This window comes from Microcaecilia unicolor, chromosome 6 (assembly GCF_901765095.1).
Source record: "Microcaecilia unicolor chromosome 6, aMicUni1.1, whole genome shotgun sequence".
Classification (NCBI taxonomy): Eukaryota; Metazoa; Chordata; class Amphibia; order Gymnophiona; family Siphonopidae; genus Microcaecilia; species Microcaecilia unicolor.
This window is the reverse complement of record NC_044036.1, coordinates 23,292,703-23,313,473: the sequence shown is the minus strand read 5'-3', so window position 1 is coordinate 23,313,473 and position 20,771 is coordinate 23,292,703. Positions and strand designations below refer to the sequence as shown.

The following is a 20,771-nucleotide window of genomic DNA, read 5'->3' as shown; positions in this document are numbered from 1 at the left end:
GGGCCCCTTAATGTCTAACACCAGCCCTGTAGGGAGGGGTGGACACAATCAGTGGGGGATGAATGGGGGGTGACTTCCCTTAATTCCTCCAGTGGAGAGCTGATCAGTCAGAGAACCCTTCTGTAATCTGGACATGCCAAGTACCAGGTTTAAATACTAACGTCCATCTTTTTGGACATAGACGTCCCTTCTTCTAAAATCAGCTTTGGATGTACATATTTGGCTCCTCCCTAGTCCCACATACCCAGACCATGCCCCTTGCCATAAGGACACACTGCAGTTTTAGACATCCATACCCTGTCTTTATAAAATCAAGATTTGGATGTCCATGTAATATGAATGTCTAAATATTGGCTTTCAGACATCCAAAACACGAGTAGAGCTTCTAAAATAAGGACCATAGCCTCATAAAACCTGCAGAAATTGTGGTCATAAAGCAGATGCAAAGATTTACACCTGCTCCACCCAAACCACCCCCCTGGAACACTTACACGTGGACTGTGAAAAGACATGCCTTCTTGTCAACCCACATACCTTACTTGCAGTTTATGTGGGGTAATTTTACCTATTCTGCAGATAAAACAGGTTTGCCCACAGGGAACAAAAAACTTTGGGGTATGTTTACTAAGGTGGGTTAGCGTTTCTAACGCGCCTTTAAATTTAAGGCGTGTTAAATGCTAATTCGCCTATACATTTCTATGGGCGCGTTAGTGTTTAATGCGTGTAAACCATTTATGCGCGTTAAAAATGCTAACACGCCCATAGCGCACCTTAGTAATCATCGGTGTTTTATAAAACAACCCTCTCCTCCCCCCTCCCCCACCAGATATTTTGGAACTTCCAAGATAAGTCAGATGAAAAGCATAACATATAAAATACAGCTATACCATCTTCAATAATAGTCTCATGGCTTTTAATTACAGTGGAAGATGAGTGACAAGTGGCAGCGGACTCAAGAGATGATACACATGTACACAGGTTTTATACGTAATAGTTTCAGATTTAATATTCATTTTACAGGTAACATTTTATACTTAATGTTATAACATTTGATTTGTTTATTTAAATATTATATTTAATATGCTTTTGATACTGATACAGTATTAAGATTTGCTATTTATTTACCGTATTTTTCGGACTATAAGACGCACCGGACCATAAGACGCACCTAGGTTTTAGAGGAGGGAAATAGGAATTTTTTTTTTCCCTTTTTCCCTCCTCTAAAACCTAGGTGCTCCGGTGCGTCTTGTCCGAGTTCGGGATCGCCCTCACCCCGGCCCTGTCACCATTTCTCCCTACTCACGTCACGCGATCATCCCTGGTGGTCTAGTGACGTCGGGGCAGGAAAGAGCCCCCTCTTTCCTGCCCAGCGCGCTGCTCTCCGTCCTCCTGTATGCTGCCTGACAGTCTCGGCGAGATTCAAAATGGCCGCCGAGAATTGAAGGGAGGGATGGAAATCGCTACCTTCGGACTATAAGACGCACCCCCCATTTTCCTCCCAAATTTGGGGGGAAAAAAGTGCGTCTTATAGTCCGAAAAATACGGTATTTGACAAAATTTTCTGATTCATTTGTAAAAAATTCACAGATTCATTTTTAATATGGAACATTTTACATTTCTATTTGGTTTTAGTATAAATGTTGACAATATTGTATCCCTCCCTGATTTTTTATATGTGATATCCTTCTATTTTTGTATTATTTAATAAATTTATTTGGGCAATAATTATTATTTATACAATTTTATATATTTCTTACGTTTTTTCGTTTGTAGATATCTCTGTTTTGAATCCATTTGATTGTGAGTCGTCTGTTTTATCATTTTTTTTGCATCAAACATCAATAGGTACATTCCTTTTAACATACACAGATCTTGCAAATTGTGTGTTTTTTATAATTTTGAAGTCTGATTATTTATATATTTATATATGTACAAAATTAGATCAATGTAAGTCTTTGAGTATGTATATATATATTATGTTAATTATTATGTTTATGTTTATTCATAGACCCCTGAGGCAGGCCGCTACGGCCGAAACACGATTTGTGGTCGGGTCGTTTTTATTGATTTGATGTGAAATAAAGACCTTGTTTAGGAAACACCATCTGTGAGAGGATTTCTTTTTTGGATCCACTGTTCTTTTATTTGACTTCTAGTTTTTCATGCATGTAAAACAGCCCGTAGTCTTTCTGTTGTAGTTTTCTTCAAAATATGTGCTATTCTCTCACGTTCTTCATTGCATAAAAAGGGAGTTGATGCATTACAGCAGGATTAACTACTATTATTATTATATATCTAAATTACAATACATGGTTAAGCCAAAGGGTAATACAGCTATATTCATTAAGGATCTGATGGCATTGCTCAAGGTCACAACATGTTCAAAGATTCTCACAACAGACATTTCCTTTACGCTACAGCAGGAAAGTAGATTATCTATATGGGTCAAGTGGAAAGAACGCTTCCTCAAGAGAACCACAAATATAGATGGATTATTTCTCATTATCATACCACACGGGTGGGCAATTGGCAAGAAGTTTGATAAGACGCAGCCAAGAAGTTGATTTCAGTTTGCAAAGCTGAGAATGTTCCAATATGTATAGTTAGAAAAAAATGAATATATCAAAAAAGGTTTTAACCTGTAACTTGATCAACCAGGATTCGTGAGGTGATGATGCGTCCATATTGTGAAAATAATTGTTCAAGCTCTTTCTGAGTCATTGTTTTAGGAAGGCCGCTAACGTATAAGTTGGCATCTCGGATTGATGCTGAACTTGGGCGAGCATATGAAACCTAGTGGGGGAAAAAAAAAGAAAATAAATTAACGGAAAGTGCTTAAGTTTCTCTCAGGAACAATTTATTTTCCTTATAGCACCAGAATTTTTCATTTGTAGCTACCTAGGAGTTTCTCTCCTATTGGTTAAGCTCTGCATACAGACTGCACTTCTCTCCAGGACCCCAGTGCACACCAAGACTGGCCACTAGATATAATCATTGATCAGTGGATGAGACACTCCTACTTCCGGGGCCGGTCTTAGGGCGAGGCAACCGAGGCGACTGCATAGGGCCTCGCGCTCAAGGGGATCCCGCACGGCGTGCCTGAACTCGCCCCGCCCCAACCGCCCAAGCTCCAGTTCTCCCTCCCTCTGAATTTTAAAAGTTTACCTCGTTGACGTCAGGTTATAGCAGCTGGCAGGTGGCAGCAGCAGTGAAAAGCGTGCGAGCTGCTCGGCGCTTTGGGAGACTTCCTTTCCCTCTCTCAGCTCTGGTCCCGCCGAGCTGAGAGAGGGAAAGGAAGGCTCCCGAAGCACCAGGCAGCTCGCACGCTTTTCACTGCTGCTGCTACCTGCCGGCCGCTGTAACCTGACGTCGACGAGGTAAACTTTTAAAATTCGGGGGGGGGGGGGGGGGATGCAGGCCTTGGAGCTGGGAGGCAGGGGGGCCTTGAAGTTGGGTGGGAAGCAGGGAGGCCTTGGAGCTGAGTGGGAAGCAGGCCTTGGAGCTGGGTGGGAGGCAGGGGGGCCTTGAAGCTGGGTGGGAAGCAGGGAGACCTTGGAGCTGGCAGGGAAGGAATGGGAGGCCTTGGAGCTGGGTGGGGGGCCTTGGAGCTGGGAAGGAGGCAGGGAGGGAGGGGGGGGGGGGCCCTGGAGCTGGGGGGCCTTGGAGCTCGGAGGGGATGGCCCGGGAGCTTGGAGGAGGGGTGGCCGCCCTGGAGCTCAGATGGAGGGTGGCTGGCCCTGGAGCTAGGGTGGGGCGGGGCTAGGATGGGGCCCCATCAAATTGGTCTGCATAGGGCCCCGCACTTGCTAAGACCGGCCCTGCCTGCTTCCACATTATCTCTAGCCCCAGATGCTCAGGGGGAGCAGAAGCTGGGCCTAGGAATCAAATCTGTGGGCATGATACCCTTAGAGTCAATCTGAGTCATGTCCGGGTTCTGGCATTCAATTTCAGGGTATAAGGAGTCAGCCAAACTATACCCAGTTAAATTATTTATTTATTTATTTATTAGGATTTATTTACCGCCTTTTTGAAGGAATTCACTCAAGGCGATGTACAGTAAAATATAGACCAAACATGAGCAATAGGCAATTACAGCAGTAAAAATATTCAAATAACAACACAAAGTATGGCATAGTATACTACTTACAATGTCAACACAATACGTAATAGAACATTTTAACTGATAGTGAAGGGTATAAGCAAAGATGTAACATATAGATAGTTAAGAGAGTAGGAGGAGTTAGAAAGAAAAGGTGACTAATTTAAAGAAAGTTGCACATGAGGTCAGAGAGATGGTTAAATATTACATCAGCTAGGGTAGGAGTGGATAGACATGTCCTGCTGCAGTATATGTAGCCCCTGTCACTCCTTGTGTGTGTGAGTGAGTCTGGCTATATAGAAACGCATAAAGATAGGACTGCATTTTATGCGCTTCTATTTATGCGTTAAGTGCCAAATATCGCACTTAATTGGTTAAGTACCTGTATACGCCTAGTAGCGCTATAGAAAAGATAAGTAGTAGTAGTACCAACTCCGCGCCTGGAATGCCCCCCAAAAGTAGCTGGTTTCGGGTTGAGTGCTAACCAGGCATTTTCCCGCCAGAAACATGTCTGAAACTTCACGCACTTACCTCAATCTACATTACCCCAATTGCAAAGGACTCAGATATAAACCTATTATGGATCCAATTTCTCCTTCTTAGGCAGCCAACTCTGGAATGCCCTCCCCAGACCTATCAGATCCATCAGGGACTAACTACCCTTCTGGAAATCACTAAAGTCCCATCTGTTCAGGCAAGCCTATCCTAATGACCCAAACTAATTCTATGAACCCTACTACCCATCACATATCCAGGAGACAACGACAATGACCTTGACTATCTTTCCCACCAAAACTCCCTATGCTCATCCTGTAGCCCATTCCCCTCCCGCCTCTTCTATCCTTGATCACACCTCTTCTACTCACTTTACCCCTATCCTTCTCTACCTACCTATCACTTTTGTTATTCTGCTATACTTAACTTTTATTTTCTTTCTCAATATCCTGTAATCCCTATTACTATGTAAGTCGCATTGAACCTGCTTTGAGTGGGAAAGTGCGGTGTACAAATGTAATAATAATAATAATTTTCAGTGGCACTATGTGGTTAAGTACTGCTGAAAAGGCCTGGTTAGCCCCAGGCAGATGATTTAAACCGGGGGTGGGGGGGGGGGGGGGGGGCAAGAAAACAGCAAGGCAGACGATCTGCAAACTCCAAGATGGAAAACAACAAAGCAGATCAGTAGAAAATCAAAAATAGACTTTATTGATAAAAAAACATCTAAAATAAAATGCCCGACACAGGCCGTGTTTCGCCCAGCAGGGCTGCGTCAGGGGCTATTTAAAGGTCCTTATTACCAATACCTATAACTGTGCATACCAGTAACTATGAATGTCCAGGAAATAAAATATGTATGTAATTACTGAGTTACGAGGGTATATGACGGTTCCTTCACGTCATCATCTGGTAGAGTTATTTAGTTTGTGCTCTTTTTAATCTCGTGTTTGAGAAGATACCTATTTTATTTCCTGGACATTCATAGTTACTGGTATGCACAGTTAAAGGCATTGATAATAAGGACCTTTAAATAGCCCTGCTGGGCGAAACACGGCGTGTGTCGGGCATTTTATTTTAGATGGGTTTTTTTTTATCAATAAAGTCTATTTTTTATTCTCTACTGATCTGCTTTGTTGTTTTCCATCCAGGTGATTTAAACAGCCAGGAGAGGCACCGTCTCATTTGTCCCCAACCAATCCTCCCCACCCCCATTCCTCTGAGCCCTCCACCACCCCCAGGATTTATCTGGAAGTGATCCTGGGTGGTCTAGTGTGCTGAGTGGGAGTTGTGTCCTTCCGCTTTCACTCCATCTGGCTCAGGGTTCAAAAATGGCCAAACTGACCCCTAGCAACAGTTCACAGTACTTCTAAGGCTAAACTTTCCATATCAGGGCACCTAGATAAGTGCTGGCAGGCAGTGCATGCCCGAATATGCCCAAATATATAATGCATGTGTTTGGACATGGCACAGCATTGACTATCTGGGACTATTTTAACCGGCAACAGTTAGCGCTGAGAAAAACACCACTGCCGGCTGAATATTGACTGGTATGCTTATAAATTTAGACCGGCCATTCATTTTCCTAGATTTATAAGCCCATGCCTTAAATCTGATCCTGTTGCTATCCATTTTTATGCTCCTAAGTTTGTATTTAGTTATATTTTGAGTATAAATTTAGGAACTTAGCCTTAGCAAATTTTCAAAGAGGCCAGCTCTCAAAATTGGGAGCATAAATCCTTTGAATATCAGACCCTAGGTTTTTTTTTAAATCAAAAACATACTAAACTTGTCTTCTTTCTTTAGTTCTTTATGCCTGTTCATTAATTAAGTAGTGTATTCTACAAAAGCTCTTAATGTTCTTCCCTGATTCATTTAGGTTCCCATTTTTTTTTATCAAGTAAAGATTGTTGCTTTAAATTGCTTTAAATTCTATTGCTCTAGTTTGAAAACAGAAAATGTAACTCTGAAGACTATAAATTAATTCTACTATCCACTGTATAGCCTTCAATATGACATTGAAAACTCCTTGTGCTCAAACCACATAATTTTGTAGAGAAGAAAGTACGCTATACCATTCAAAGTTTTATCTTCTGCTGACTTTCCAAAAAGATTCTAAGCGGATAACAATATTAATTCCTCCAGTTAAGGAAAACTATGGGGTCCTTTTACTAAGGTGCACAGAAAAACGGCCTGCGGTAGTGTAGACGCGTGTTTTGTCGGTGCGCAGAATTATTTTTTAGCGCACCTACCAAAAAATGCCTTTTTTTTTTTTGGCCGAAAATGGACATGAGGCAAAATGAAAATTGCCACGCCTCCATTTTGGGGTCTGAGACCTTACTGCAAGCCATTGACCTAGTGGTAAGGTCTCATGCGGTAACCAGGTGGTAATGGTCTACGTGCGTCAAATTCCACTCGTCAGAAAATAAAAAATATTTTTCAGACGCGCCTAGCAGACATGCGCCAATATTGAAATTACCACAAGGGCCACGTGGTAACTGGGCAGTAAGTCCAATTTGGCGCATGTTAGGCGCATGTAGGCCCCTACATGGGTTAGTAAAAGGGCCCCTATAGACCTTTATCAAATGAGATCTTATATCATAATCTCATTTACCTTAATTATTTCCACTAAACAGCAATGTTTTCAATATTCTTCTAAAAGTATAGTAAGTTAATCTTCTAGTAGTTTAGCACGAGAAAGATGGTTCTAACATTGATTTTCTTAAAAGACCCCTAAAAGTAGGATAATTTAATTTCAAACAATGACCAGATCGTACCGATGTAAAAGAAGAATGGAAATCTAAATAGTCAATCAACTTATCAGAACACTCGCCATATAGAGATTTAAACACCTTACAAATTATTTTAAACTGAATTCATGAATCAATTGGAAGCCAATGCAACTCCCTCAACAAACGTGACACCCTATCATATCTTCCTAGACCATAAATCAACCTGGCAGTGTAATTTGTTTTGCTACAGCACCCAAATGATTAATTGCAATAATCAAAATATGGGAGTATAAAACTGGTTGAGCAACTGATCTAAAACTAAGGGCCCTTTTACTAGGGAAAGGGAAATGGGACTTGATATACTGCCTTTCTGAGGTTCTTGCAACTACATTCAAAGTGGTTTACATATATTCAGGTACTTAATTTGTACCAGGGGCAATGGAGGATTAAGTGACTTGCGCAGAGTCACAAAGAGCTGCAGTGGGAATTGAACTCGGTTCCCCAGGATCAAAGTCCACTGCACTAACCACTAGGCTACTCCTCCATTAGCAACATTCCATGTAGAAGCCTGCCCTTGCAGATCACCAATGTGGCCGTGCAGGCTTCTGTTTCTGTGATTCTTCCGTATGTGCAGGATGTCAGACTCACAGAAACAGAAGCCTGCGCAGCCGTGTTGCTGATCTGCTAGTGGAATAGCAACATTCCATGTAGAATCTCTAATAGTAGCAACATTCCATGTAGAATCTCAAATAGGGAAAGGGAAATGGGACTTGATATACTGCCTTTCTGTGGTTTTTGCAAACTACATTCAAAGCGGTTTACATATATTCAGGTACTTGTTTTGTACCTGGGATAATGGAGGGTTAAGTGACTTGCCCAGAGTCACAAGGAGCTGCAGTGGAATCCAACTAGTTCCCTAGGATCAAAGTCCACTGTACTAACCACTAGGCTACTCCTCCAATCTAAGCTGCGTGAGTGCCTACGCCCACCCAACATGCACCAATTTGGAGTTACCGCCCAGCTACCGTGGGGCTCTTGTGGTAATTTCATTTTTGACGTGCGTCCAAAAAATAATATTTTTTTTCTGACGTGCGTAGATCATTACCGCTCATTTAATGCATGAGACCTTACCACTAAATCAATGGCTGGCGGTAAGGTCTCAGACCCATAATGGACGTATGCCAATTTTTATTTTGCCACACGTCCATTTTCGGCAAAAATTTAAAAAAAGGCCTTTTTACAGGCATGCTGAAAAATTGAACTGAACGCACCCAAAACCTGCACCTTCACTACTCCAGGCCATTTTTCACTGCACCTTAGTAAAAGGATCCCTTAAATTGTAGTTTAGAGTGAATTGCTCTAAGTTGCCGCAGTTCAAAAAAGAATTTCTTGGACAAAGCTTTCACATGTAACTCAAAGGTTAAGGCAGAGTCTAGTATGACGCCCAAAACTTTAGAATGATTCTCTATCGTTAATATCTCTCCTGTATCTAATCTTTTCCAACACCAGATCATACTTTCCAAACCATACAATTTTAGTTTTTAAACTATTCAATTTAATAAAATTCATTTTTTGTCCAACTATCAGTATTAAGAACAATCATTTTCAACAAAAATATAGTGTCTGCAATCTCAGCCCGAGCTTCACAAAACAAAAAAATGTTATTAGCATATGAATATACCGAAATGCCAAGCTTAGGCAACTCATTACCCATCATTCTTAAATAGATATGCAATAAAGAAGGTGACAAACCACCTTATAATTGAAAGAGAAAAACGCCTAGATTTCGACCCAAATCGGGAGATAGACGTTTATCTCACAAAAACGAATAAATCGGTATAATGGAAAGCCGATTTTGGACGTTTTCAACTGCACTCCATCGCGGAAGCGTACAAAGTTGATGGGGGCGTGTCAGAGGCGTGGCGAAGGTGGAACTGGGGCGTGGTTATCGGCCGAGGAGAGATGGGCGCCTTTCGTCGATAATGGAAAAAAAGTATGCGTTTGTAGCTAGAATTTAGGGCACTTTTCCTGGACCCTGTTTTTTCACAAATAAGGCCCCAAAAAGTGCCCTAAATGACCAGATTACCCCCAGAGGGAATCGGGGATGACCTCCCCTGACTCCCCCAGTGGTCACTAACCCCCTCCCACCACAAAAAATGATGTTTCACAACTTTTTATTTTCACCCTCAAATGTCATACCCACATCCCTGGCAGCAGTATGCAGGTCTCTTGGAGCAGTTGTTAGGGGGTGCAGTGGACCTCAGGCAGGTGGACCCAGGCCCATCCCCCCCTACCTGTTACAATTGTGCTGCTTAATGCTTAGTCGTCCAACCCCCCCAAACCCACTGTACCCACATGTAGGTGCCCCCCTTCACCCCTTAGGGCTATAGTAATGGTGTAGACTTGTGGGCAGTGGGTTTTGAGGGGGATTTGGGGGGGCTCAACACCCAAGGGAAGGGTGCTATGCACCTGGGAGCTCTTTTACCTTTTTTTTTGTTTTTGTAAAAGTGCCCCCTAGGGTGCCTGGTTGGTGTCCTGGCATGTGAGGGGGACCAGTGCACTACGACTCCTGGCCCCTCCCACGAACAAATGCCTTGGATTTATTCGTTTTTCAGCTGGGCGCTTTCATTTTCCATTATCACTGAAAAACAAAAACGCCCAGCTCACAAATTGTCGAATAAAACATGGAGGTCTATTTTTTTCGAAAATACGGTTCGGTCCGCCCCTTCACGGACCCGTTCTCGGAGATAAACGCCCATGGAGATAGACGTTTTCGTTCAATTATGCCCCTCAAAGGTGACCCCTGCGGGACACCACAGTTTGCGTTCCATTCTGTTGATAACTTAAGACTCTTTCCTTACTTTATAAGTTCTTTTCTTAAAACAAATTCCTTGAACCACTTTAATACAGTTCCACCTACTCCATACCTAAATCTTCAGCCATCAGGATACTATTGTCAGGCTCAACTGAATGACATCACATTAACTATTAAAAAAGATTCTGTTTTTAGGTCTTATCTAATAAAAGCCAAGAATCCCCTCCCACCCAAAGCAAAACAATACTGTTTCTACTGCTTTCTCACCCCTCCCATTGCCTCCATTGGCAGTTCCACTCTGGTTTTGTGCCTTTTCCACACTGACCTCTCAGTTGCAAAAGATTTTAGTGGCCGATAGGCTTCCATTTTCCTCCTTTTTCTCCTCCCGCTGTCTCTGCAGCCTTGCTTTCTCCAGTGATGAGCAATGAAGCGGGTAGTAAGGGGGGTGGGGCGACAGTGATAGGGGCAAGGTCGGGATAAAGTCGTTTTGTTGTATGGTAAGAAAACTTTTGCTTATACCCAGTAGTGTACCAAGGGCAGGGCGGTGGGGGCGGTCCGCCCCAGGTGCAGGTAGCAAGGGGGTGTTCAGAACAGGCACACGGCTGTTGGCTCTGCCGAACCCCTGCCTCCTTTAACGTTACTTCCTGTTCTGGGGCAGGGGGCCGGTAGAGCCGACAGCCGCACACCTGCTCCGCACACCCCCTTACTGGGAGAAAAAGGTCTGGTGATGCACTTCAGGGGGGTGATGTGTCGGGGGGGGATGCACTTTGGGGGGGGGGTGACGTGACGCTCTGGGGAGGTGACGTGCCAGGGGATGAGGGGGGCAGCAGTGACCTGCCCTGGGTAGTGAACAGTTTAGGAATGCCACTGCTTCAACCAAATTCAGAAGAGCTCATAAAAGTTCGTTTCTCAGCTGGAATGATGTTAAATTTCTGGTAATTTATAGGAAACCCTAAGCTCAGTGAATAGTGATTTGGTGTAAGCACCCAGACAATTTGATTTGATATGTGCAGGTACTACCTACAAGAAAGCTTCTATCTTCTGCATATGGAGATATGCCGCTACCACTGCCAAAGAATTGGTGAAAATTCTGCAATCTGCTGTCAGGACAAATGATTGCACCTTGTGTCGACAGTAGGTATTTGTTACCAGGGGCGTATCTGGACTCGGGCGGTAGGGGGGGCCAGAGCCAGAGGGAGGGGGCACATTTTAGCCCCCCCCCCGGCGCCACCGATCCCACCCCCGCCATTTCCGGACCCCCCCCCTCGCCACCAATGACACCCTCCCCCGCTGCTGTCACTTACCTTTGCTGGCGGGGGACCCCAACCCCCCCGCCAGCCGAGGTCCTCTCTTCCATGCAGGCTGCGCCGCTGCAAGTTTCAACGCTTCCTGTTCTTCTGAGTCTGACGTCCTGCACCTACAATGCGCAGGACGTCAGACTGAATTCCAAATTCTGACGTTCTGCACGTTGTACATGCAGGACGTCAGACTCAGAAGAACAGGAAGCGTTGAAACTTGCATCCTGCACGGAAGAGAGGACTTCGGCTGGCGGGGGCTTGGGGTCCCCCGCCAGCAAAGATCGGCGACGGGTTGGTGGCGGGCGGGAGGGGGAGGTGGAGAGGGTTTGTGGTAGGGGGGTCCAGGGCGAAATCTGCGGGGGCCCAGGCCCCTGTGGCCCCACGCAGATAAGCCTCTGTTTGTTACTGAGAAATCAAGACATTTTTGGAAGCTTCAGTGCAGGGATGTATCTACCATTGAGTGAGCCTGGCAAAATGCCCAGGGCTGCCCAATGGTAGGGGCCGCCTAAAGTTGTACCTTCCCTCCCTCTTGGCCCCTTCCCTCCTCGCACCCAGACCGGTATCGCTCCAGCTTCCAACCCCCCCCCCCCCCCCCCCCCCAAACAGACAGGTTGGTCTTCCACATACATCAGTGGCTCACAACACAAAGAGCGCTGAAAGCTGCCTCTCTGGCTGGCGGAGCCTTTCTTCTGCCACATCCTGTCTCTCTGATCCAACTTCTAGTGCTACCTCAATCCTAGGGGCGTATCTGCGTGGGGCCACAGGGGCCTGGGCCCCCGCAGATTTCGCCCTGGACCCCCCCTACTGCCGCCAACACCTACCTTTGCTAGCGGGGGACCCCAACCCCCACCAGCCGAGGTCCGCTTTCTCTAAAAATATGCCTTGAGCTGAGGTCTTTTAAGTTGTTCGTCCTCGCTCCCACTCCTCCGTGCTGCTGTTCAAACTCCGAAAGTGGATTCCACAGAGTTTGAACAGCAGCACGGAGGAGTGGGAGCGAGGACGAACAACTTAAAAGACCTCAGCTCAAGGAATATTTTTAGAGGAAGCGGACCTCGGCTGGTGGGGGTTGGGGTCCCCCGCCAGCAAAGGTAGGTGTTGGCGGCGGTAGAGGGGTGGTGGTGACGGCGGCAGGGGGGGTGGCAATGGTGGCGGGGGGGGGGCTATAATGTCCCCCCCCCCACTCTGGCTCTAGTCCCCCCTACCGCCGAACCCCAGATACGCCCCTGCTCAATCCACATGTGCATGGGAGCAGAGCTTTAAAATTGCTGATTCTGTTCTCCATGCACATCCCAGGGGCGTATCTGCGTGGGGCCACAGGGGCCTGGGCCCCCGCAGATTTCGCCCTGGCCCCCCTCCCGCCGCCAACCCTCCCCTGCTAATGTTGTTTACCTTTGCTGGCGGGGGACCCCAACCCCCGTCAGCCGAGGTCCACTTCCCCTGCTTTTAAAAATAATTCTTCAGCTGGCGGGGGACCCCAACCCCCGCCAGCTGCCGAGGTCTTCAAAGTTCTTGTTCGTCGTCCTCCTCCGTGGCCATGCTGTACCCTGTTGATTCGGAGTCTGTCTGACGTCGCACCACGTTGTACGCGCATACAACGTAGTGCGACGTCAGACAGACTCCGAATCAGCAGCGTACAGCATGGCCACAGAGGAGGACGACGAACAAGAACTTTGAAGACCTCAGCGGCTGGCGGGGGTTGGGGTCCCCCGCCAGCAAAGGTAAACAGCGTCAGCGGGGGAGGGTTGGCGGCGGGAGAGGAGGTGGAGAGAGTCGTTGGTGGCAGGGGGGGGCTCTGGCAATGGCGGGGGGGAGGGGGGGTCGGTGGTGCCAGGGGGGGGGCTAAATGTGCCCCCTCCCTCTGGCCCTGGCCCCCCCTACTGCCAGAGTCCAGATACGCCCCTGGCACATCCTATTCACCTTCCACCAGATGCACAAGTTTTCCCAATTCCTCCCCCTCCCTCCCCCACACACACATCCTCTACCATTCTGGATTTGGCACAAAAAACACATATATAATTAAAATAAAGATATAAGACAGTCTGTCTAAATACACATGGATATGATTTCTAAAAGTTGTACAAATGTTACACGCTTACATGTCAGATGTTTTATAAAAAGAATATTTTCACAGTGTATTTTTGGAGCTAGCTAGACACTGGCACGGAATACTATAGAAAGTGTATGCTGGTTATACTAGGTGTAAATTATGACTCAGAAGTGTGATTCCATTTGGAGAGACCAAGATATTGTAGTAAATTCTGTTAGGAACATATTTTTGGTTATATGATGAAATTTAAAAGAGTGGAACCCTTCTCCCAGTAGAAGTGGTGGAGACATAAACAATGAAAGAATTCAAAAATGCATGGGATACACACAAAGGATCCCTAAATAGAAAGAGGACAGAATCAAGGTAAAGGTTAAATGATCCTCACACTTTAAATAAGGCACAGAGGAGTGTAACCTGCATTGAACGCCAGACACAGCTCTAGCCACTGTATTGGTCAGACTTAGGGTTAGTACAGGCAGAGAGGGTAATACAGTATACAATAAGAGAAACCAAAAAGAAAAAAGCAACACTGGGCCTTCAAGAGTGGGACAACAGGAGTACTTTATTAACCAAGGACCCGACACGGGCCGTGTTTCGGCGCCAAAAAGGCGCCTGCCTCAGGGGTCAATTTGTAGATGTAGTAGTTAGACAGAGTTCAAGATATAGGTGCCTTGAAAGACAGCCTCAGTAACTTGGATATTATCGGAGCCCTTTTCATTCACGCGATAGCGAAATCAATACAAGTTACTGAGGCTGTCTTTCAAGGCACCTATATCTTGAACTCTGTCTAACTACTACATCTACAAATTGACCCCTGAGGCAGGCGCCTTTTTGGCGCCGAAACACGGCCCGTGTCGGGTCCTTGGTTAATAAAGTACTCCTGTTGTCCCACTCTTGAAGGCCCAGTGTTGCTTTTTTCTTTTCAGACTTAGGGTTACCATATGTCCGGATTTACCCGGACATGTCCTCTTTTTGAGAACATGTCCGTGCAACCGGGCGGGTTTTGCCAATCTGCCCGTTTGTCCGGAGCGCCGCCCTGCATGCATCCTTCCAGTTTGTGATCTCAGTGCTGATTCAAAATGGCCGCCGAGAGTTGAAGTGACCTCGCGAGACTTCAACTTTCGGCGGCCATTTTGAATCGGCGCCGAGATCACGAACAGGAAGGATGCATGCAGGGCAGCGCTCCGGGTAGGAAAGAGGGGGCTCTTTCCTGCCACGAAGAGGTCACTAGACCACCAGGGCAGTAGTAAGGTAAGGGGAGGGGGGTGATGGGGTGTGTGACAGGGGGGAGGGGAAAATGTGACAGGGGAGGAGCAAGGGCGTGAAAGGGGGTGGGGTGGGGCGTGAGAGGGGGCGGGGCATGTGTCCTCCTTTTGGGGGGACAAAATATGGTAACCCTAGTCAGACTAGATGGACCAAAAGCCAAACAGCGAAATGCACCAGATGTTCCTTAAGAACTTTATTGATCATTGACAAAAAGCCTGACATATCCACATTCCTGGAGATTCTATATAGCGCACCTAGGGATGCTTTAACTAAGCCGCATAAGCCCAGTGTGCATCTATTCTGAGTTATCGCCCGGCTACTGCATGGCCCGGGCGGTAATTTCCATTTTTGATACGCGTCCGATATGCGCGTCAGAAAATATTTTTATTTTCTGGCGTGTGGGCAATAATGGGCATTCTGACGCGCGTTGACCGTTACCACCCAGTTAACGCATGAGACTTTACCGCTAAGTCAATGGCTGGTGGTAAGGTCTCAGACCCAAAATAGACATGCGCCAATTTTCATTTTGGCGCATGTCCATTTTCAGCCCCCCCCCCCCCAAAAGCATTTTTTACAGGTGCGCTGAAAAGTGATCCTGTGTGAGGCCAAAACCCACACCTACACTACCACAGACCATTTTGTAGCACACCACAGTAAAAGGACCCCCCCTAGAGATCCTTGCCGAAATTCTATCACTATGTGTGTAACTTAACAAGTGTAACAAGCTAATGAGCATTTAACAAGCAATAATGGTCACTAATTGGCACTGATTCGAATTTACGTGCACAACTTGCTAAGTCTATTCTGTACCAAAGTGTGCTAAACTTCTAATGTGCGCAGGCAAAAAAGGGCATGGTTATGGGCGGGGAAATGGGCATTTCGTGGGCGTTCTGAAATTTACACCTGTAATTATAGAAAATGGCCCAGTGCGCCTACAGCTACGCGTCGAGATTTACACCACATTTTTGTTGGTGTAAATGGATGCACGTGGTTTTAGGCACTTGTTTAGTTGGGCACATTGGGCTACATTCTATATATGGTGCCTCAAAAATCTATGCGGAATAAATTTCTGCCTAAACGTATTCTATAAGTGGCACCTAGATTTAGGAGCATAAAAGGACATACTATAAAACTAAAATAGGGCCTGACTACAACAAAGACACGAAGAAACTATACCAACTTGTGAATAAACTACTAGACACTACATTAGTCACCGCAACCAATACAGACATCCCATCTACAGACAAACTCGCTAAATACTTCAATGAAAAAATTACAATCCTACGCAAAATGCTACCTCAGAACAATACTGAAATGGAAAACTTCATCAATAGTCTGGATCCAAACCTTGGAGAATACCCAGCCGATCGAACTTGGTCAACCTTCACACTCCTCACCGTCGAAACAGTCACCCAAGCGATCAAAAGGTTCTCCAGCACCCACTGTAAACTAGACACTTGCCCCAGCTACCTACTAAAATCCGCCCCTGACCGTTTCACAACAGACCTCACATCCCACCTAAATTACATGCTCCAACAAGGTCTTTTCCCTGAGGAATATGGCAAAATCCTGCTCACCCCAATCCCAAAAGATACCAAGAAAAAACATCTGAACTTGCCAACTACCGACCAGTTGCATCTATCCCACTAGCAGTTAAACTGATGGAGAGCATAGTGACCAAACAGCTTACTGACTACATGGACAAGTTCTCTATATTACATGAATCACAATCAGGATTCCACCCCTACCACAGTAATGAAACTGTCCTAGTCACTCTCCTGGCCAAATACAAGCAGGAAATAGCTACAGGTAAAAGCATACTTCTCCTCCAATTCGACATGTCGAGCGCATTCGACATGGTAAATCACAATATACTAATAAGACTCCTTGACCACTTGATTGATTGATTGGTGGAAAAATACTTAATTGGATCAAGGGTGTTCTAACCATCAGAACATACCAAGTTAAATCAAACTCAAACACATCACCACCGTGGAAAGCAGCCCGCGGAGTACCTCAAGGGTCACCATTATCACCAATACTCTTCAACATAATGATGATCCCACTGGCAAAGTCCTTATCCAATCAAGGCCTCAACCTGTTCATCTATGCAGACGATGTCACAATCTACATTCCCTTCAAACACGATTTGACAGAAATAACCAATGAAATCAAGGCAGGCTTGAACATTATGGACTCGTGGGCAAACTCATTCCAACTGAAACTGAACACTGAAAAAACACACTGCCTCATCCTTTCATCTCAACACAACAAATTTAAACCCACAACCATAAACACCCCAGAACACACCCTCCCTATCTCAGACAGCCTAAAAATACTCAGCGTCACAATCGACTGCAACCTTACTCTTGAGAGCCAAGTAAACTCCGTAACAAAAAAAATGTTCTACTCAATGTGGAAACTTAAACGCGTAAAACCGTTCTTCCCGAGAGAAATATTTCAAAACCTAGTACAAAGCCATGCACATTACTGCAACGGAATCTATGCGGGATGTAAAGAACAACTCACAAAGAAACTCCAGACCACCCACAACACAGCAGCCAGGCTATTTGGTAAAACAAGATTCGAACGCGCCAAACCCCTCCGAGAAAAGCTACACCGACTCCCTATAAAAGAACGGATCATCTTCAAAATCTGCATCCTGGCCCACAAAATCATCTACGGTGTTGTCCCAGGATACATGACAGACCTTATAGACCTACCAACCAGAAACAGAACCGAGTCATCACGAACATACCTAAACCTTCATTACCCAAATTGCAAAGGACTCAAATACAAAACATACTAGCTTCTCCTATATAAGCACACAACTATGGAACGGACTCCCAAAAGCTGTGAAAACAATCCATAACCATCTAAACTTCAGGAAATCACTAAAAACCAACCTGTTCAAAAAGGCTTACCCTACTGATCTAATGTTAACTCCCCACACCCGGCAACACAGCAAAATCAATGATCGTACTGGACAATATACAACCTTCCCTCCCTTTCGACCCTCATGGTGCCTGAAACACACCGAACTTATTCAACCACAATACAACCTGTATTTGTTCTCTACCGGACTTGGCGAACGCCCATACACATTGAATGGGCTCCGTTGTTATTGCCGAATGGGAACCACTAGCGCAGCTTGATAGAAGAGGCCCTTTGTTCTTGGAATACTCAAGTATCATGTGAATAATCAGCAAAGAGAAACCCTTTATAAGTTTGCTCTCCAATTACACAGCCGGAGTTTGTCCTAAGTGTAGGACTCTTGAGGCTACACTTGGTCACATGTTTTGGCACTGCTCAGTGGTGGGGGCAATTTGGACTGGTTTATTGACTTGTAGTCATAATTTATGGAGCTGCATGATTCCTCAGAGCCTGCTACTGTTGTTTGGAGTCTCTGTTAAATCAGATTCAATGACCAAGGGGCTCCTGAAATTTCTGCATAAAGCCATTTTGCTTGCTTTGAAGGTGATATTTACTTTATGACTAGATGTTCAAGGTCCTACCGTACAGCACTGGAGAAATTTGATGATTGCTCAGCTGAGAATGGATCGCCTACTTTTCGTATACTACTGGAAAACATTTTCAAGCCACTTTGGGAACCCTTTTGGGTGACCCTGACTCCAAGAACCTGGAGTTATTTGTTGAACTTTTACATGAGGTAGAGAATCAGTGTCCAGGACGACAGGGTGGGGTTGCAGAGAAGGGGTTTGGGAAAGGGAGTTTTGGGATTTGGGGAAAGATATGTTAAAAGGTTGACACCTTGCTGTTGTACGATTTCATTGATCAAGACTGTTATCTGTTTTCAATATGTGTCAATAAAAATGATTGAAACATAATTGCCAAAGTCACATTGGCCCTTTCACTAAGCCGTGTTAAGTAGCTAGTGTAGGTTTTACCATGTGGTAAACAGTAGCACTGTCCCGCGCTAACGTTTACCGGGGGTTAGAACTTTTACTTTTATCCTATTTTGGACTGTAGATACTTTATTTTGTAGGATTCCCAACAAAGGATAGTTTAGATTAATAGATTTGATATTCAAGTGCCAACCCAATTTATCCCTACCAGAGAAGCATGTGCACCTGGTGTCCATAATGACTGGCTTTTACTAGACTCATGGAGAGTGGAGCTTCCTTTGATTATTTACTAAAATCTGGGGTCCTTAAATATGATGATTTTTTTCTTACTGGGCCCTACCTCAATGAGGGAACTTCTTATGGAGAGATCTGAGAGCCTGTTAGACCTGTTTATCAAGCCATTCAGGCTCTGATTTAAGTACAGTGTGCTTCTCCGCAAGTAGGCCTGCACTCCAGGGGCATATCTAGGTGGGGCCACGGGGGCATGGGCCCCCGCAGATTTAGCCCTGGCCCCCCTGCTTTCACCCCCCCTGCCACCAACCCTCCCTCGCCACATTTGACTCCCCCCACCGCCGCCGTCAGGTACTTTTGCTGGCGGGGGTCCCCAACCCCCGCCTGCCGAAGTCCTCTTCAGCGCCGGTCTCCAGCGCGTTGCTGATCTGGATTCTGTTTCTGTGAGTCCTGACGTCCCCAGGACTCACAGAAACAGAATCCAGATCAGCGAACGCACCGGACTCGGAGACTGGTGCTGAAGGGGACTTCGGCTGGTGGGGGTTGGGGACCCTTGCCAGCAAAGGTACCTGGCGTGGTGGGGGAGGGCTAAAATGTGCCCCCTCACCTCGAGCTCTGAAACCCCCTCCCGCCGAAGTCTGGCTACGCCTCTGCTGCACTCTAGATTTGGTACCCAAGTAAATGGGGAACAACTAATTTGCCTGTGAGAGATGACTAAGTTCTAACAGTTTTCATAGGGGCCACCATTCCAGGAGAAAGGGGTCTCTGTCCCAGATGGATACTAATATTCCTAACTGGAATCAAACTTTTTATTTCATCACTAACTCTTAAGCGACAGAATGCAGCACTGATGCTCTAATTCTTGTGTGCACTGGATCCAGCAGGGCTCGGGCATAGCTTTCTTGGATAAATTGAGGAATCATCAGATTCTGAGCATTGGGTTGTGCCATATGGCCTCTGCGATTTCTTGTGACTTCTTTATGCAGTCTACATGCAATTTAAAACATGAAACTATTCAAAGTTTTTAAATCGCATGCGGATTGCATGAAACTGCAAAAGGACCTTGGAAAGCTGGAAGACTGGGCATCCATATGGCAGATGACATTTAATGTGGATAAGTGCAACGTGATGCATTCTCTGAAAGAGTTTTACTAGTTGCGCCTTTATTCCCCAAAATGATTTGGAGTCCATCCATTTTGGATATCTGGTTGTTTTGAGCTAGTGCTCTTTAAGTCTCCAAAGAGATGGTAGCCTGAGTACTACACTTCTTCCGATCTCTTGGCTGTGTGGTTCCTCTTTGCTAGGGCAGGCTAGCTTCCTGTTGAGGCCTACACTTTGTAGGTGTGAGATTTGTCTCCAAGTCACTCTGTGTTTTTCTTCAAGTTCAGGGTGTATTCCATTTTAGTTCTACATCCAGTTGTTTCTACATTCTTCTAATTTTTGTAGATCTTCCAAGGAGTCCACACTATTGCAAATCTTGGTGTCATCCACAAAAGGCAAACTTTTCCTTTGAACCCTTCAGCAATGTCCCTCGTAAATGTGTTGAATAGAATTGGCCCCAGTACTGATCCCTGAGGCAGTCCACTACTTACATTTCTATCCTCTGAAAAGACCACCACCCTCTGCCATCTGTCAGTCAACCAGTTCCCAATCCAGTTCACCACGTTATGTCCTAACTTTAGCCTGCTGAGTTTATTTATGAGCCTCCTATGAGGGACAGTGCCAAAGGCCTTACTGAAATCCAAGTAGGCTACATCTAGAACATGTCTACATAGTAGCATAGTAGATGATGGCAGAAAAAGACCTGTACAGTCCATCCAGTCTGCCCAAAAAGATAAACTCATTGTATGTGCTACTTTATCTGTATACCTGACCTTGATTTGTCCTCGCAATTTTCAGGACATAGACTGCAGAAGTCTGCC

General features: G+C 45.5%; 1 protein-coding gene across 1 annotated transcript in view; it reads right to left on the bottom strand.

Annotated features, from left to right (window-relative positions):
* ELAVL4 (ELAV like RNA binding protein 4) overlaps positions 1-20,771 on the bottom strand; it is a 303,168-nt gene that overhangs the window by 24,502 nt on the left and 257,895 nt on the right. Inside the window, 1 exon segment of the mRNA XM_030205825.1 lies at positions 2,640-2,793. Coding sequence (XP_030061685.1) covers positions 2,640-2,793 — 154 coding nt within the window.